Source organism: Oncorhynchus mykiss, chromosome 18, assembly GCF_013265735.2.
Source record: "Oncorhynchus mykiss isolate Arlee chromosome 18, USDA_OmykA_1.1, whole genome shotgun sequence".
Lineage (NCBI taxonomy): Eukaryota > Metazoa > Chordata > Actinopteri > Salmoniformes > Salmonidae > Oncorhynchus > Oncorhynchus mykiss.
The window spans coordinates 37,885,052-37,901,254 of NC_048582.1; the positions used below are offsets into that span (position 1 = coordinate 37,885,052).

At 43.1% G+C, this 16,203-nt stretch overlaps 1 protein-coding gene across 3 annotated transcripts in view; it reads left to right on the forward strand.

Annotated features, from left to right (window-relative positions):
- The window catches only part of LOC110496138 (dyslexia-associated protein KIAA0319-like protein), a 30,282-nt gene that overhangs the window by 6,942 nt on the left and 7,137 nt on the right, over window positions 1-16,203 (forward strand). For 2 of the 3 annotated variants that reach the window (XM_021571854.2, XM_021571855.2), the window contains 9 exons: window positions 1,583-1,760; window positions 2,965-3,093; window positions 12,983-13,356; window positions 13,648-13,882; window positions 14,112-14,240; window positions 14,502-14,599; window positions 14,793-14,880; window positions 15,211-15,303; window positions 15,748-15,880. In XM_021571854.2, the coding sequence (XP_021427529.2) occupies window positions 2,985-3,093; window positions 12,983-13,356; window positions 13,648-13,882; window positions 14,112-14,240; window positions 14,502-14,599; window positions 14,793-14,880; window positions 15,211-15,303; window positions 15,748-15,880 (1,259 nt within the window). In that variant the 5' untranslated portion in view covers window positions 1,583-1,760; window positions 2,965-2,984. The remainder of the gene's footprint in view (window positions 1-1,582; window positions 1,761-2,964; window positions 3,094-12,982; window positions 13,357-13,647; window positions 13,883-14,111; window positions 14,241-14,501; window positions 14,600-14,792; window positions 14,881-15,210; window positions 15,304-15,747; window positions 15,881-16,203) is intronic. The other variant, XM_021571856.2, reaches the window with a different exon arrangement.

A 16,203-nucleotide genomic window follows, 5' to 3' on the forward strand; every position in this document is an offset into this window, starting at 1 on the left:
TCGACCGATTAATCGGAATGGCCGATTAATTAGGGCCGATTTCAAGTTTTCGTAACAATCGGAAATTGGTATTTTTGTTATTTTTATTTTTTATACCTTTTATTTAACTAGGCAAGTCAGTTAAGAACACATTCTTATTTCCAATGACTGCCTAGGAACTGTGGATTAACTGCCTTGTTCAGGGGCAGAACGACAGATTTTCACCTTGACAGCTCAAGGGTTCCAATCTTGTAACCGCATAGTTAACTAGTCCAATGCTCTAACCACTGCACTCCACGAGTAGCCTGCCTGTTACGCAAATGCAGTTGAAGCCTAGGTAAATTGCTAGCTAGCATTAAACTTAACTTATAAAAAACCATCAATCATAATCACTAGTTATAACTACTAATCCAGTTTAGCAGGCAATATTAACCAGGTGAAATTGTGTAATTTCTCTTGCGTTCATTGCACACAGAGTCAGGGTATATGCAACAGTTTGGGCTGCCTGGCTCATTGCGAACTAATTTGCCAGAATTTTACGTAATTATGACATACATTGAAGGTTGTGCAATGTAACAAGAATATTTAGACTTAGGGATGCCACCTGTTAGATAAAATACCGAACGGTTCCGTATTTCAATGAAATAATTAACGTTTTGTTTTCGAAATGATAGTTTCCGGATTCTATCATATTAATGACCCAAAGGCTCGTATTTCTGTGTTATGTTATAATTAAGTCTGATTTGATAGAGCAGTCTGACTGAGCAGCAGCAGGCCCGTAATCATTCATTCAAACAGCACTTTCGTGCGTTTTGCCAGCAGCTCTTCGCAAGCACAGCGCTGTTTATGACTTCAAGCCTATCAGCCTAATGGCTGGTGTAACCAATGTGAAATGGCTCGCTAGTTAGCTGGGTGTGCGCTAATACTGTTTCAAACGTCACTCGCTTTTAGATTTGGAGTAGTTATTCCCCTTGCGCTGCACGGGCCGCGGCTTTTGTGGAGCGATGGGTAACGATGCTTCGAGTGTGACTGTTGTCGATGTGTTCCTGGTTCGAGCCCAGGTAGGGGCGAGGAGGGGGACGGAAGCTATACTGTTACACTGGCAATGCTATAGTGTCTATAAGAACATCCAATAGTCAAAGGTATATGAAATACAAATGGTATAGAAATAGTCCTATAAATACTATATTAACTACAACCTAAAACCTCTTACCTTGGAATATTGTCTCATGTAAGTCTCATGTTAAAAGGAACCGCCAACTTTCATATGTTCTCATGTTCTGAGCAAGGAACTTAAACGTGAGCTTTTTTACATGGCACACATTACTTTCTTCTCCAACACTTTGTTTTTTTATTATTTAAACCAAATTGAACATGTTTCATTATTTATTTGAGACTAAATTGATTTTATTGATGTTTTATATTAAGTTAAAATAAGTGTTAATTCAGTATTGTTGTAAATGTCATTATTAGAAAATAAAAATAAATAAAAAAATCGGCCGATTTAATCGGTATCGGCCTTTTTGGTCCTCCAATAATCGGTATCGGCGTTGAAAAATCATAATCGGTCGACCTCTACTTTCTTCCCCTTCTCCTCCCCCAGGTTGCTCTCTCGTCTGCCAGGGCAGTAGAGGGTCAGAGGGAGTGTCATGTTGAAGCTGCTCTTCCACACAGTGCTGGTGTTGACCTGTCTTCACCCTTCACCTCACCTCCCTCCCCACATAAGCTAACTCCAGCTGCTCTCAGTCTCCACCCTCTTCCACCAATTGGCCAGGAGAAAGGTAAATATACTGTACTGTAAAAGATTGTGACCTTAACGCACACAATTGTATTTGATCACCTGTCTGACTCTTTTTAATGTCCTGAAATGATACAATTTGTCCATTCGCCTTAGCTGGGATTTACAGAAGAGATTGGGCTATTGCCTGGGGTAAGTGAACTAAATAGTCACGCAAGTTGAGCCTGCTCTGAGGTTGCTTCATTGGGCAGGTGATTATCTTTTTAAAGAAGTGAAAACCACCAAACTGCAAAGAATTCCAGCAGCCTAAAACTGATCTTTCTGGTTCCGCCCCATTTGTTTAAGTGAAAGACAGACAATTTATGGCAGTCAGAGCCTTTACAGAAAACAATCAAAATACAAATACTTTCAGTACGGATCTTTCTGCTTCCTCCCCTATGTGTAGGTGAAAGGCAGGCAGTATATGGTTCTTCTGCGTGGAAATAGCTCATTTACATTTTCGCAGAAGTGATCATAATTTTCGGTGCAACCAAAAATACTCCTGACTTGTCTATCAGACTTTAAAAAAATAATTGCCTTTTTACCACTTTTCTCCCAAATTTCGTGTTCTCCAATTAGTTACAGTCTTGTCTCATCGCTGCAACTCCCGTACAGACTTAGGAGAGGCGAAGGTTGAGAGTAGTGCATACTCCGAAACACAACACAGCCAAGCCACACTGCTTCTTGACACAATGCTTGCTTAACCTGGAAGCCAGCCGCACCAATGTGTTGGTGGAAACACCGTACACCTGATGACCGTGTCAGCGTGCACTGCGCCCGGCCTGCCTGCCACAGGAGTCGCTAGTGTGCTGTGGGACAAGGACATCCCTGCCGGCCAAACCCTTCCCTAACCACGACAATGCTGGGCCAATTGTGCGCTGCCCCATGTGTCTCCTGGTCACGGCCGGCTGCAACATAGCCTGGACTTGAACCCAGAATCTCTAGTGGCACAGCTAGCACTGCGATGCAGTGCCTTAGACCACTTTACCACTCGGGAGGCCTCCTTTCAGACTTTAAATGTCAATCCCTGCTTAGCGCCTGGTTCGTGCCGGTGTTGAATTACATCAAGGTGGTGTAATGTTGTAGCCTGGAAATCCAGACCGAAGCATACTACGCTTCACTATTGTTTTGCTATTGAGAGGAATTTGGTCTGGATTTCCAGGCTAGTAATGTTGTACAATCCTGACAACTGTTTCTGTTCTGTCCAGGTCCTCGGTCCTCCTGGAAAATGTCCTATGCATATCAGAACCTGTTCAGCTGGAGTCGACCTCGATTGACACAGCCACATCTCCTCTTCCTATCACTGAGCTTCTTGTGCCGCTTAGTTGCTCCCGCAGGTAAAACGCACCAATACATTTCTCTGGAATTATTTGCGATGTCATGGATGTTAGAATGAATGAGATCTATTCATTGAGTTGATTATTTTGTTATACTTACCATAGGCTTTATGGAATCTGAGACATTGCAACATAAATACCATTGCCTAACAATAGATGATTGTCTTTATTACATAGTTTGTGTCATAAGTCATAGTTTGCGTCCGCATGCTTCTCAGCCGAAACAGTTTGGTAGAGTCCGTGCATACATTATGAGGACATTTTTGTGACGTTTTTGTACGTTTTGAACTTCGGTGAGGGTTATTTTAGCTGTTCGGGGGAACACCTTTTTGGGGGGGATGCAAGTCGAAGTTCAAATCCGAAGACTACGCCCCTTCGTCGGTGATTGGTCAACAGTAGGAATTCTTCTATAAAGTTTTTCTTGTTGTTGAACAAGAGACGACTTGTTGGCATGCACATTTATTCATTGAAAAATACTTAGTTAAATGTAAAATTGTGTGACTAACATGCTGACTAGACCGGGCACTCGCGTGCGTCCGCCATCCCGCGCATGTTGATTTTGTCCATCCACACCAGACCGATCAGGGCATGAAGGTTGAAATATCAAAACAAACTCTGAACCAACTATATTCATTTGAGGACAGGTCAAAAGCATGATACATTCATGACCATTTAGCCAGCTTTCTGTTTCTAGCTCATTTCTCCTGGGATATAAACATTGGGTTGTTATTTTATCTGAAATGCACAAGGTCCTCTACTCCGACAATTAATCCACAGATGAAAGGGTAAACCTAGTTAGTTTCAGTCTTCTTCAGACTTTATATGGCGGTTGGCAACCAACTTTAAGGTGCATTACCACCACCAATTGGACTGGAGTGTGGACCTCAGTTCAGCTTTCGCTCACCAACGCGGGTATATGCTCCTATAAACCAATGAGATGGGAGAGGCGGGACTTGCAGCGCATCAAATATAGAACCAAGTTCTATTTTAGTGCCTGGCTACGCAGACGTGTGCAAGCAGTTTGGATGAAATGATTAAATAACATGTACAGTTGAAGTCTGAAGTTTACATACACTTAGATTGGAGTCATTAAAACTCATTTTTCAACCACTCCACAAATGTCTTGTTAACGAACTATAGTTTTGGCAAGTCGGTTAGGACATCTACTTTGTGCATGACACAAGTCATTTTTCCAACAATTGTTCACAGACAAATAATTCACTGTATCGCAATTCCCGTGGGTCAGAAGTTTACATACACTAAGTTTGTAAAATTATGTCATGGCTTTAGATGCTTCTGATAGGTGACATCATTTGAGTCAATTGGAGGTGTACCTGTGGATATATTTCAAGGCCTACCTTCAAACTCAGTGCCTCTTTGATTGACATCATAGGAAAATCAAAAGAAATCAGCAGAGACCTCAGAAAAACAATTGTAGACCTCCACAAGTCGTGTTCATCCTTGGGAGCAATTTCCAAATGCCATGTTCATCTGTACAAACAATAGTACGCAAGTATTAACACCATGGGACCACGCAGCCGTCATACCGCTCAGGAAGGAGACGTGTTCTGTCTCCTAGAGATGAATGTACTTTGATGCGAAAAGTGCAAATCAATCCCAGAACAACAGCAAAGGACCTTGTGGAGATGCTGGAGGAAACAGGTACAAAAGTATCTATATCCACAGTAAAAACGAGTCCTATATCAACATAACCTGAATGGGCGCTTAGCAAGGAAAAAGCCACTGCTCCAAAACTGGCATAAAAAAAGCCAGACTACGGTTTGCAACTGCACATGGGGACAAAGACTGTACTTTTTGGAGAACTGTTCTCTGGTCTGATGAAACAAAAATAGAACTTTTTGGCCATAATGACCATAGTTATGTTTGGAGGGGGAGACTTGCAAGCCGAAGAACACCATCCCAACCGTGAAGCATGGGGTGGCAGCATCATGTTGTGGGGGTGCTTTGCTGCAGGAGGGACTGGTGCGCTTCACAAAATAGATGGCCTCATGAGGGAGGAAAATGATGTGGATATATTGAAGCAACATCTCAAGACATCAGTCAGGAAGTTAAAGCTTGGTTGCAAATTGGTCATCCAAATGGACAATGACCCCAAGCATACTTCCAAAGTTGTGGCAAAAGGGCTTAAGGACAATGAAAGTCAAGGTATTGGAGTGTCCATCACAAAACCCTGACCTCAATCCTATATAAACTTTGTGGGCAGAACTGAAAAGAGCGTGTGCGTGCAAGGAGGCCTACAAACCTGACTTAGTTACACCAGCTCTGTCAGGAGAAATGGGCCAAAATTCCCCCAACTTATTGTGGGACGCTTGTGGAAGGCTACCCAAAATGTTTCACCCAAGTTAAACAATTTAAAGGCAATGCTACCAAATACTAATTGAGTGCATGTAAACTTCAGACCCACTGGGAATGTGATGAGAGAAATAAAAGATGAAATCATTCTCTCCACTATTATTCTGACATTTCACATTCTTTTAAAATAAAGTGGTGATCCTAACTGACCTAAGACAGGGAATTTTTACTGGGATTAAATGTCAGGAATTGTGAAACTGAGTTTAAATGTATTTGGCTGAGGTGTATGTAAACTTCCAACTTCAACTGTATGTATAAATGTATTTTGCAACGCTCGCACACATAATGCAAGCGGTGAGGTCATCATGTAAGGTCTCAAGAAAAATGTGTTGATGACAGATTGGTTGAGTTATCTTCAATTATTTCGGACTGTTATGAGGAATTATATACTGGCTATGGGGTCTCAAAATGGGCAAACGGTACAATTTGTGTTTTTGTTTTTTTCATTTTTCAAGTGAAGGTCTATTTTAAGGGAGTATGCGAGCACACTTGTTTGGTTCGCCTAGCTGATTTCGGCTAGACACCAGTCAAACTGAAGCATACTGTGTGTTTATCGGGTTGTTAGTAATTGTTTGTACTGCCTGCTGGTTCTGAGGCGTGTATGCATATTTCAGTGGTAGTTCCACTCCGAATGGCTGTTGTTACAGTGTGGGTGAGTGATGCCACAAGGCCTGGGGGGAGGAAATGACTAAACAGAGACAAAAGGGCCCATTCTCTAAAAGAAAGCAGAAAGGCTCAATCGCTGCAGGCAGTTTTACAGGGAGTTCAAGTTACACCCACATCCCATAATATTCAGCTCTGGAGCGTCTGGAGCTATGGCAACAATAGCCATGGGAATAGGTGCGCTTTCAGTGAGTGTCTGAGTTGATGGTTGGTGCCATGTCTTGTCTAGAGACGCATCAAATCATATGTATTTATAAAGCTCTTTTTAAATCTGCAGATGTCACAAAGTGCTTCTACAGAAACCCAGCAATGCAGATGTACATTTCGAAGCACGGTGGCTAGGGAAAACTCCTTAGAAAGGAAGAAACATGGAGAGGAACCGGGCTTTGAGGGGTGACCAGGGGGGGAGATTATAAGAGTACCTGGCTAATAAGGCCAGATCATTCTTCAAACGTTCATAGATGACCAGCAGGGTCAAATAATGATCAGTGGTTGTGGAGGGTGCAACAGATCAGGAGTAAGTATCAGTTGGATTTTCGTAGCCGAGCATTCAGAGGTCGAGAGAGAGAGAGAGAGAGAGAGAGAGAGAGAGAGAGAGAGCCAAAGGAACTGAATAATATTAAGAAATGCTACAGAAGGAAGGAAAGTAGTGTGGAAACCTACCAAAAATCAATTAAGCAACAACAAATTCAATCCCTTTTAGACAACGTCCGGGACAACTTGGCAGTAGAAAACCTAAGCGGTATATTTTACCTCTCAGCTTCCCTATCAAATCTAAAAATGTCAAGCAGACAACCTAAGAAGATGAACAACAATGGCAAATGGTTTGATGAAGAATGCAAATGCCTAAGAAAGAAATTGAGAAACCTATCCAACCAAAAACAGAGACCCAGAACCTGAGCCCACGCCTTCACCATGGTGAATCACTAAAACGATAGAGAAATACACTACGGAAAAAGAGGAACAGCACCTCAGAAATCAGCTCAATGTAACTGAAGAATCGATAGACTCTAACCACTTCTAGGAAAATTGGAACACACTGAACAAACTCACAGTTATCTATCCAAAATGGAGATATGGATAAACCACGACTCCAATCTTTTTGACCCAATAACAAAGAACAAACAGCAAAAACATATACATGATCAAATACAAATCTTAGAATCAACTATTAAAGACTACCGGACCCCACTGGATTCTCCAATTACATTGAATGAACTACAGGACAAAATACAAACCCTCCAACTCAAAAAGGCCTGTGGTGTTGATGGTATCCTAAATTAAATGATCAAATATACAGACTACAAAATACCAATTGGCTATACTTAAACTCTTTTAACATCATCCTCAGCTCTGGCATCTGATCATCCCAATCCACAAAGTGGAGACAAATTTGACCCCAATAACTACTGTGTGATATGCGTCAACAGTAACCTTGGGAAAATCCTCTACATTATCATTAACAGCAGACTCCTACAGTTCCTCAGTGAAAAGAATGAACTCGTCAAATTGGCTTTTTACCAAATTACCATATGGCAGACCACGTATTTACCCTGTACACCCCAACTGACAAAGAAACAAATTAAAACAAAGGCAAGGTCTTCTTATGCTTTGTTGACGTCAAAAAAGCTTTTGACTCAATTTGGCATGAAGGTCTGCTATACAAATTGATGTCAGACATACGACATTATAAAATCCATGTACACAAACAACAAGTGTGTGTGTGTGGTTAAAATTGGCAAAAACACACATTTCTTTCCATTGAGCCGTGGGGTGAGACGGATGCAGCTTAAGCTACACCCTCTTAATCATATATATATATATATATATATACAGTGCCTTGCGAAAGTATTCGGCCCCCTTGAACTTTGCGACCTTTTGCCACATTTCAGGCTTCAAACATAAAGATATAAAACTGTATTTTTTTGTGAAGAATCAACAACAAGTGGGACACAATCATGAAGTGGAACGACATTTATTGGATATTTCAAACTTTTTTAACAAATCAAAAACTGAAAAATTGGCCGTGCAAAATTATTCAGCCCCCTTAAGTTAGTACTTTGTAGCGCCACCTTTTGCTGCGATTACAGCTGTAAGTCGCTTGGGGTATGTCTCTATCAGTTTTGCACATCGAGAGACTGAAATTTCTTCCCATTCCTCCTTGCAAAACAGCTCGAGCTCAGTGAGGTTGGATGGAGAGCATTTGTGAACAGCAGTTTTCAGTTCTTTCCACAGATTCTCGATTGGATTCAGGTCTGGACTTTGACTTGGCCATTCTAACACCTGGATATGTTTATTTTTGAACCATTCCATTGTAGATTTTGCTTTATGTTTTGGATCATTGTCTTGTTGGAAGACAAATCTCCGTCCCAGTCTCAGGTCTTTTGCAGACTCCATCCGGTTTTCTTCCAGAATGGTCCTGTATTTGGCTCCATCCATCTTCCCATCAATTTTAACCATCTTCCCTGTCCCTGCTGAAGAAAAGCAGGCCCAAACCATGATGCTGCCACCACCATGTTTGACAGTGGGGATGGTGTGTTCAGCTGTGTTGCTTTTACGCCAAACATAACGTTTTGCATTGTTGCCAAAAAGTTCAATTTTGGTTTCATCTGACCAGAGCACCTTCTTCCACATGTTTGGTGTGTCTCCCAGGTGGCTTGTGGCAAACTTTAAACAACACTTTTTATGGATATCTTTAAGAAATGGCTTTCTTCTTGCCACTCTTCCATAAAGGCCAGATTTGTGCAATATACGACTGATTGTTGTCCTATGGACAGAGTCTCCCACCTCAGCTGTAGATCTTTGCAGTTCATCCAGAGTGATCATGGGCCTCTTGGCTGCATCTCTGATCAGTCTTCTCCTTGTATGAGCTGAAAGTTTAGAGGGACGGCCAGGTCTTGGTAGATTTGCAGTGGTCTGATACTCCTTCCATTTCAACATTATCGCTTGCACAGTGCTCCTTGGGATGTTTAAAGCTTGGGAAATCTTTTTGTATCCAAATCCGGCTTTAAACTTCTTCACAACAGTATCTCGGACCTGCCTGGTGTGTTCCTTGTTCTTCATGATGCTCTCTGCGCTTTTAACGGACCTCTGAGACTATCACAGTGCAGGTGCATTTATACGGAGACTTGATTACACACAGGTGGATTGTATTTATCATCATTAGTCATTTAGGTCAACATTGGATCATTCAGAGATCCTCAATGAACTTCTGGAGAGAGTTTGCTGCACTGAAAGTAAAGGGGCTGAATAATTTTGCACGCCCAATTTTTCAGTTTTTGCTTTGTTAAAAATAATTGAAATATCCAATAAATGTCGTTCCACTTCATGATTGTGTCCCACTTGTTGTTGATTCTTCACAAAAAAATACAGTTTTATATCTTTATGTTTGAAGCCTGAAATGTGGCAAAAGGTCGCAAAGTTCAAGGGGGCCGAATACTTTCGCAAGGCACTGTATATATATATCTCAATGAATTGACGAGGGCACTAGAACAGTCTGCAGCACCCGGCCTCATCCTACTAGAATCTGAAGTCAATTGTTTGCTGATGATCTGGTGCTTCTGTCCCCAACCAAGGAGGGCCTACAGCAGCACCTAGACCTACTGCACAGATTCTGTCAGACCTGGGCCCTGACAGTAAATCTCAGTAAGACAAAAATAATGGTGTTCCAAAAAATGTCCAGTTGCCAGGACCACAAATACAAATTCCATCTAGACGCCGTTGCCCTAAAGCACACAAAAAACTATACGTACCTCGGCCTAAACATCAGCGCCACAGGTAACTTCCACACAGCTGTGAATGATCTGAGAGACAGGGCAAGAAGGGTCTTCTATTACATAAATTTAAATAAATTCGACATATTTGAATCAATTACAGAACCCATTGCCCTTTATGGTTGTGGTCTGGGGTCTGCTCACCAACCAATAATTCACAAATTGGGGCAAACAGAGCATGCTAGAATGCTATTTGGCCCCAAACAGAGAGTAAACCTGACAACTGTGACTGACTCAAACTTAAGGAACGCTTTGAGTATGTACAGACTCAGTGAGCATAGACTTGCTATTGAGAAAGGCCTTTGTAGGCAGACATGGCTCTCAGGAGAAGACAGGTTATGTGCACACTATCCACAAAATGAGGTGGAAACTGTGCTGCACTTCCTAACCTCCTGCCAAATGTATCACCATATTAGAGTCACATATTTCCCTCAGACTACACAGACCCACAAAGAATTTGAAAACAGCAAACTGATTTTGATGAAGTCCCATATCTATTGGGTGAAATACCACAGTGTGCCATCGCAGCAGCAAGATTTGTGACCTGCTGCCACAAGAAAAGGGCAACCAGTGAAACACAAACACCATTGTAAATACAATCCATATTTTTGCTATTTATTTGCCCTTTTGTATTTTACCTATCTGCATATAATATGACATTTGAAATGTATTTTATTATTTTGTAACTTCTGTGAGTGTAATGTTTGCTGTAATTTATTTTATTTGATTTCACTTTCAATAGAGCCCTTAAAGTGAGGTAGAGAGAGAGACAGATAGATGGGGGGACACTGTGACCCTGTCCGACAATACCCCCGGACAGGGCCAACCAGGCAGGATATAACCCCACCCACTTTGCCAAAGCACAGCCCACACACGAGGTCGAGAGAGGTCGAGAGGGAGATAGACGGGTCGGGGGACACTTTGGCCCCATCCAACGATACCCTAGAAGGCCAGCATCCCAGAGTCACCTAGTCACTGTTGACTTTGAGACTGGTGTTTTGCGGGTACTATTTCATGAAGCTGCCAGTTGAGGACCTGTGAGGCATCTGTTTCTCAAACTAGACACTACAACGTACTTGTCCTCTTGCTCAGTTGTGCACCGGGGCCTCCCACTCCTCTTTCTATTCTGGTTAGCGCCAATGTGCGCTGTTCTGTGAAGGAAGTAGTACACAGTGTTGTACGAGGTCTTCAGTTTCGTGGCAATTTCTCGCAAGGAATAGCCTTCATTTCTCAGAACAAGAATAGACTGATGAGTTTCAGAAGAAAGATCTTTGTTTCTGGCCTTTTTGAGCCTGTAATCAAACCCTCAAATGCTGATGCTCCAGATACTCAACTAGTCTAAAGAAGGCCAGTTTTATTGCTGCTTTAATCAGAGAAACAGTCTTCAGCTGTGCTAACATAATTGCAAAAGGGTTTTCTAATGATCAATTTGCCTTTTAAAATGACAAACTTGGATGAGCTAACACAACGTGCCATTGGAACACAGGAGTGAAGGTTGCTGATAATGGGCCTCTGTACGCCTAATGTAGATATTCCATTAAAGATCAATCGTTTCCAACTACAATAGTCATTAACAATGTCTACACTCTACTTCTGATCAATTTGATGTTATTTTAATAGACAAATAGTTGCTTTACTTTCGAAAACAAGGACATTTCTAAGTGACCCCAAACTTTTTACGAAAGAATGTGGTGATTGACGGTGTCAAATGCAGCACTTAGGTTTTGGACAGACGCAGAGCCTTGGTCTGACGTCATCAAAAGGTCATTTACCACTTTCACGAGTGCCGTCTCAGAACTATGATGCGGTCTAAAACCAGACTGGAGCATTTCGAATACATTATTTGTCTTCAGGAAGGCAGTGAGTTGCCATGCAACAGCTTTTAATTAAAAACATATATATATTGGAGAGGAATGGGAGATTCCACGATACAGGCCGATTTTGTAAAAGTTTTTTACATTTTCTGGGTCAAGGTTTGGCTTTATCAAGAGAGGCTTTATTACTGCGACTTTTATTGAGTTTGGTACATATCTGGTGGATAGAGAGCCATATATTATGTTCAACATAGGAGGCCCAAGCACAGGAAGCTGCTCTTTCAGTAGTTTAGTTGGAATAGGGTCCAGTATGTAGCTGGAAGGTTTAGAGGCCATGACTATTTTTGTGAATGTTTCGAGAGATACCGGATTAATAACCTTGAATGTCTCCATTTATCTTAGGTGCGGGCAGTTCTGTTTAGACTCAGGACAACTAAGTTTTGGAGAAAGACACAGATTCAAAGAGGAGTCCATTATTGGCTTTCTGATGGTCATGATCTTTTCATCTCAGAAGTTCAAGAATCCATCACTGTTGAATTGAAGGCCGTCCTCTCTTGGGGGATACTGCAATTTTTGGATTGTTTGTATTCTCCTCAATCAGGTTGGGAAAGAAGGCTGATCGAGCAGCCGCAGGGGCTCTTCGATATTGCATGGTCCTGTCTTTCCAAGCTAGTCAGAAGACTTCCGGTTTGGTGGAGCACCATTTCCACTCCAGTTTTCTGGAAGCTTGCTTCAGGGCTTGGATATTTTCTGTATACTGCCTGTTTGTTTATGTTCTTGAGCCCCTGGTGATAGGACTTTTGACCTTGGTGATAATGTAACCTAATCTCTGTCTTTTGTCAGGGAAAGGCCTCATTTCCCTTTTACCGCTGTGACTTGGTTGAGCAGTTGAGCTTCATGCGTGTCTGGAGTGTTACTGTATGTTAAGAAATTGCGTTTGCAAGGTACATATGGCTATAGAAAGATAACATAGTAAGCTAAACGCTTGTTTCCAGTTAAAAATGGTATTGTTAAAAAAATGCAACATCCATGCCTTAAATCTGTGGGGCGCAAAACCAGTGTCACCTGCTTTTCTCATCTGCCTAGCACATTAGTGTCACTGATTGCTCTGACTGCATGGAACTGGCTTCCCAGCGCTAAGCAAGAAGGAACTAAAAGCAACACACTTAGGGGCCCACGTATCTGAAATTACCCATCCTTGACCCAGATGGCACTGATCACATCCTCTTTATACACACACTGTAACAACTCTCTTTCTCTCTCCAGGTGTATCTGCTGAGATCTGCAGGGTGACGGGGGGAGTGTTGGGGATCCACTGGAGCAGCGTGGTCGATTTAGGCTGGCGTCCCCTGGCCGTGGGGAGGGGCAGCGCCAGCTGCTGGGACTCCTGCTGCCTTGAGCCAGCCTGCAGCGCCGTCTGGAGCCTGGGGGGGCACTGTGTGCTGCTAAACTGCTCCAACAGAGGAGTCTGTGAAGTCACATCTCTCCCCCAGCCCCACATTGAGTCCCTGGGGCTCCTACAGCTATTTTCAAAGGGCACCACCACAGCTCGGAGGAGAAGGCTCAGGCGGGCACAAACAGGAAAGGGAAGTGAGGCCGTAAGCCAGAAACATGGGTCGGACCACAAACGTTCTAGCACTGTGAGTCAATGGAAAGTTACTGTTCTGTAGTTGAGTCATAAATGACGGTTTACCTCCATTCTTCTCTCCAGGATCACTGGGACAGAGTAGATGAATGCACATACTAAATAACTTCATATACATTTCTACATGCATGACAACCTTATTTCCCTGACTTGTGTGTTATTGAATATCATGCAATCTCTTAACTGCAGTGGTTGACGTCGTGAAGGCTATTGAAGCCTGTACAATGTAGCCAATGCCTTTAGTCCTCTTTCCATTCTCATCTGAAGTACATCCATGTCTTGGCAGGGAGTTTCCAAGGATGAAGAGCTTCCGGCTCCAACAGTCGGCGGCACCAGCGGAGGAGCTTTCCCTCAAACATCTGATAAGAATCACAGCCAGCTAACTGATGGAAGTGGAGAAGCGCCATCACCCTCACAGCAGAACTCTAAATCAGAGGACACCATAGGCCCAGCATCTTCCAACAGCAGCTCTGTGCTTCCCGCTAATGCTCCTACAATCACTACATCACCAACCCAGGCTGGTAAGGCAGTGGACACGGAAATCTTGACTTAGTATTCCTCAAAACCCACCCTCGGCAACTTTTGGGTTAATAAGATACTAATCACAAAATGTATGTGTTGAGGTATGTATTCATGGCAGGTAAAGCATTTGCCCTAAACATCTACTCCCGCTCAAAAACTGGCACCTGCTGCAGATTTCTGTCTACTTTGAATTAACTGCTGTTTCAGTTGCTCCGTCTTCCATTTTAGTCCATGTCATGCCTCTGGTTTCCATGACAGTCCGGGAATTGGTGGTGTCGGCAGGCGAGAGTGTGGAGGTCACGCTGCCGCGCAACGAGGTAGAACTCAACGCCTTTGTGGTGCCAGCGCCCCAGCCAGGTACGACTACTCAACCTACCTGCCTTATCACTTTGTTTTACTGTATCATACACCTGTATTATACACACCCTCTGTAGTCCACGTCTCACCCCTAATTCTACATACGCTTATCTGTTGAAGTTGGCATGACGATGACAAAGAGGAGAGCTCCTGCAGAAAACAGCCTGGTACTAAGGCTAGCTCCGTATCCCTGCAGGTCATTCCTCGTCGCTTAAATCCTCGGCTTTGACTCGCCCCTCTCTCTTTCTCACTTCTCGAAAGGGACCGACTATGCATTTGACTGGCTCTTGAGGACTCACCCCAAAGACTACAGTGGAGAGATGGAGGGGAAACACAGCGAGACGCTCAAACTCAGCAAGGTGCAGCTCCTTGAATTAGTTCAACCGTTATCTCTCTCTCTCTCTCTCTCTCTCTCTGTTCAAACCCTGGCCGCTTAACTGAAATTGAATTTGTGACTAGAGCCATTTATACAGTACAGTAATACTATGAGAAACAATTCCTATAGTATTCGCTCTAATTCAACCTTTCTCTGGCTCTTGTTCCTGTGTTCAGCTGACGGTGGGACTGTATGAGTTTGAGGTGACCGTGGATGGTGACGGAGCACACGGAGAGGGCTATGTCAACGTCACAGTCAAACCCGGTGGGGGTTAAACTAACATGACTCGTATTGACTGTGTTTGATATGCTCATTAGTAGGAACGTGCAAACTGTAACATATTAAAGGGCACCTCCCCTGACTCTCCCATTAATGGGCTAATAAAGAACTGTCGACAATGACTCATACCTGGGTCATGTTCATTCGAACCAAATGGAAGATAACAGACTGAAACAGGGATGGATTACCTGGAGTTGTCCAATAAGAAATGCTCATTTTAGTTTTCCATTGCAACAATGTTTTGCTACGCGTTCGCTAATGAACACAACCCAGCTGTACCATTCAGCCAATTAGCTAACCTCTTCCACTTCACAGAGCCACGGGTAAACAAGCTCCCCGTCGCTGTGGTTTCCCCAAAGTTCCAGGAGATATCCTTGCCAACCAGCTCCACCGTGATCGACGGCAGCCGTGAGTACACCTGGCTTTTTGGTCTCAATCAAATCATATAAACTAGAATTGCACCATCTGTTGATGATGTCAAAAGGCGTTTTATGTTGCATCTTGTCTAGTTGTTTCATGACAAAAAAAGACAGATTTGGTCAATGGTGCCCTTATTTAGATTATAGCTCTACTAGCGTACATTGAAATTATAGCTTGACCATTTTAGGTCAAGAACTGGTATTTGCCCTAGAATACTAATGTTGATCTTTAGCTTGGTGCAAAGGTCCTCCAAACAACACCCTGGGCAGTTTTTACATTATCACCTTACATAAAACAATGGAAGACAAACTTTAGTAGTCAGGGTTGAGACCGGGGCAAAAATATAGGCAGGGTGGCCTATACATTTAACCAGTTCTTTTCCCCTCTTCTTCCTGTCCTGTCTTCCTCCTCTCGCTGTGTGCGGTCCCTCAGAGAGCACAGACGATGACAAGGTGGTGGCGTGGCACTGGGAGGAGGTGAAGGGCCCGCTGAGAGAGGAGAAGGTCTCTGCAGACACCCAAATCCTCACCCTCACCGGCCTGGTCCCAGGGAACTACACATTCAGGCACTGTTACCTTGTCTTCTCAATGGGCAATGCGTCATCTTGTATATTCTCTACATATTGCTTTATATTCCTTGAGGTACTTCTTTCTATTTTGTCCCTATGGGCATGCTCTACCTTGTATTCCCCTTCTATCTCTTACTTCAGATGTTTTCGTTATACCATATCACATGCATTCGCCCACGCCCCTCACCCCCTCTCCCAATTTCAGCCGTAGGTGAAGGCTACTGTGGGTCTTAGAAGCAAGGAGGACGTTAGGAATTTGTCTATCTGTCATAAACTGGACCTTCCCGCACGGTACTCAGATTAGCATCTCAGATTTACAC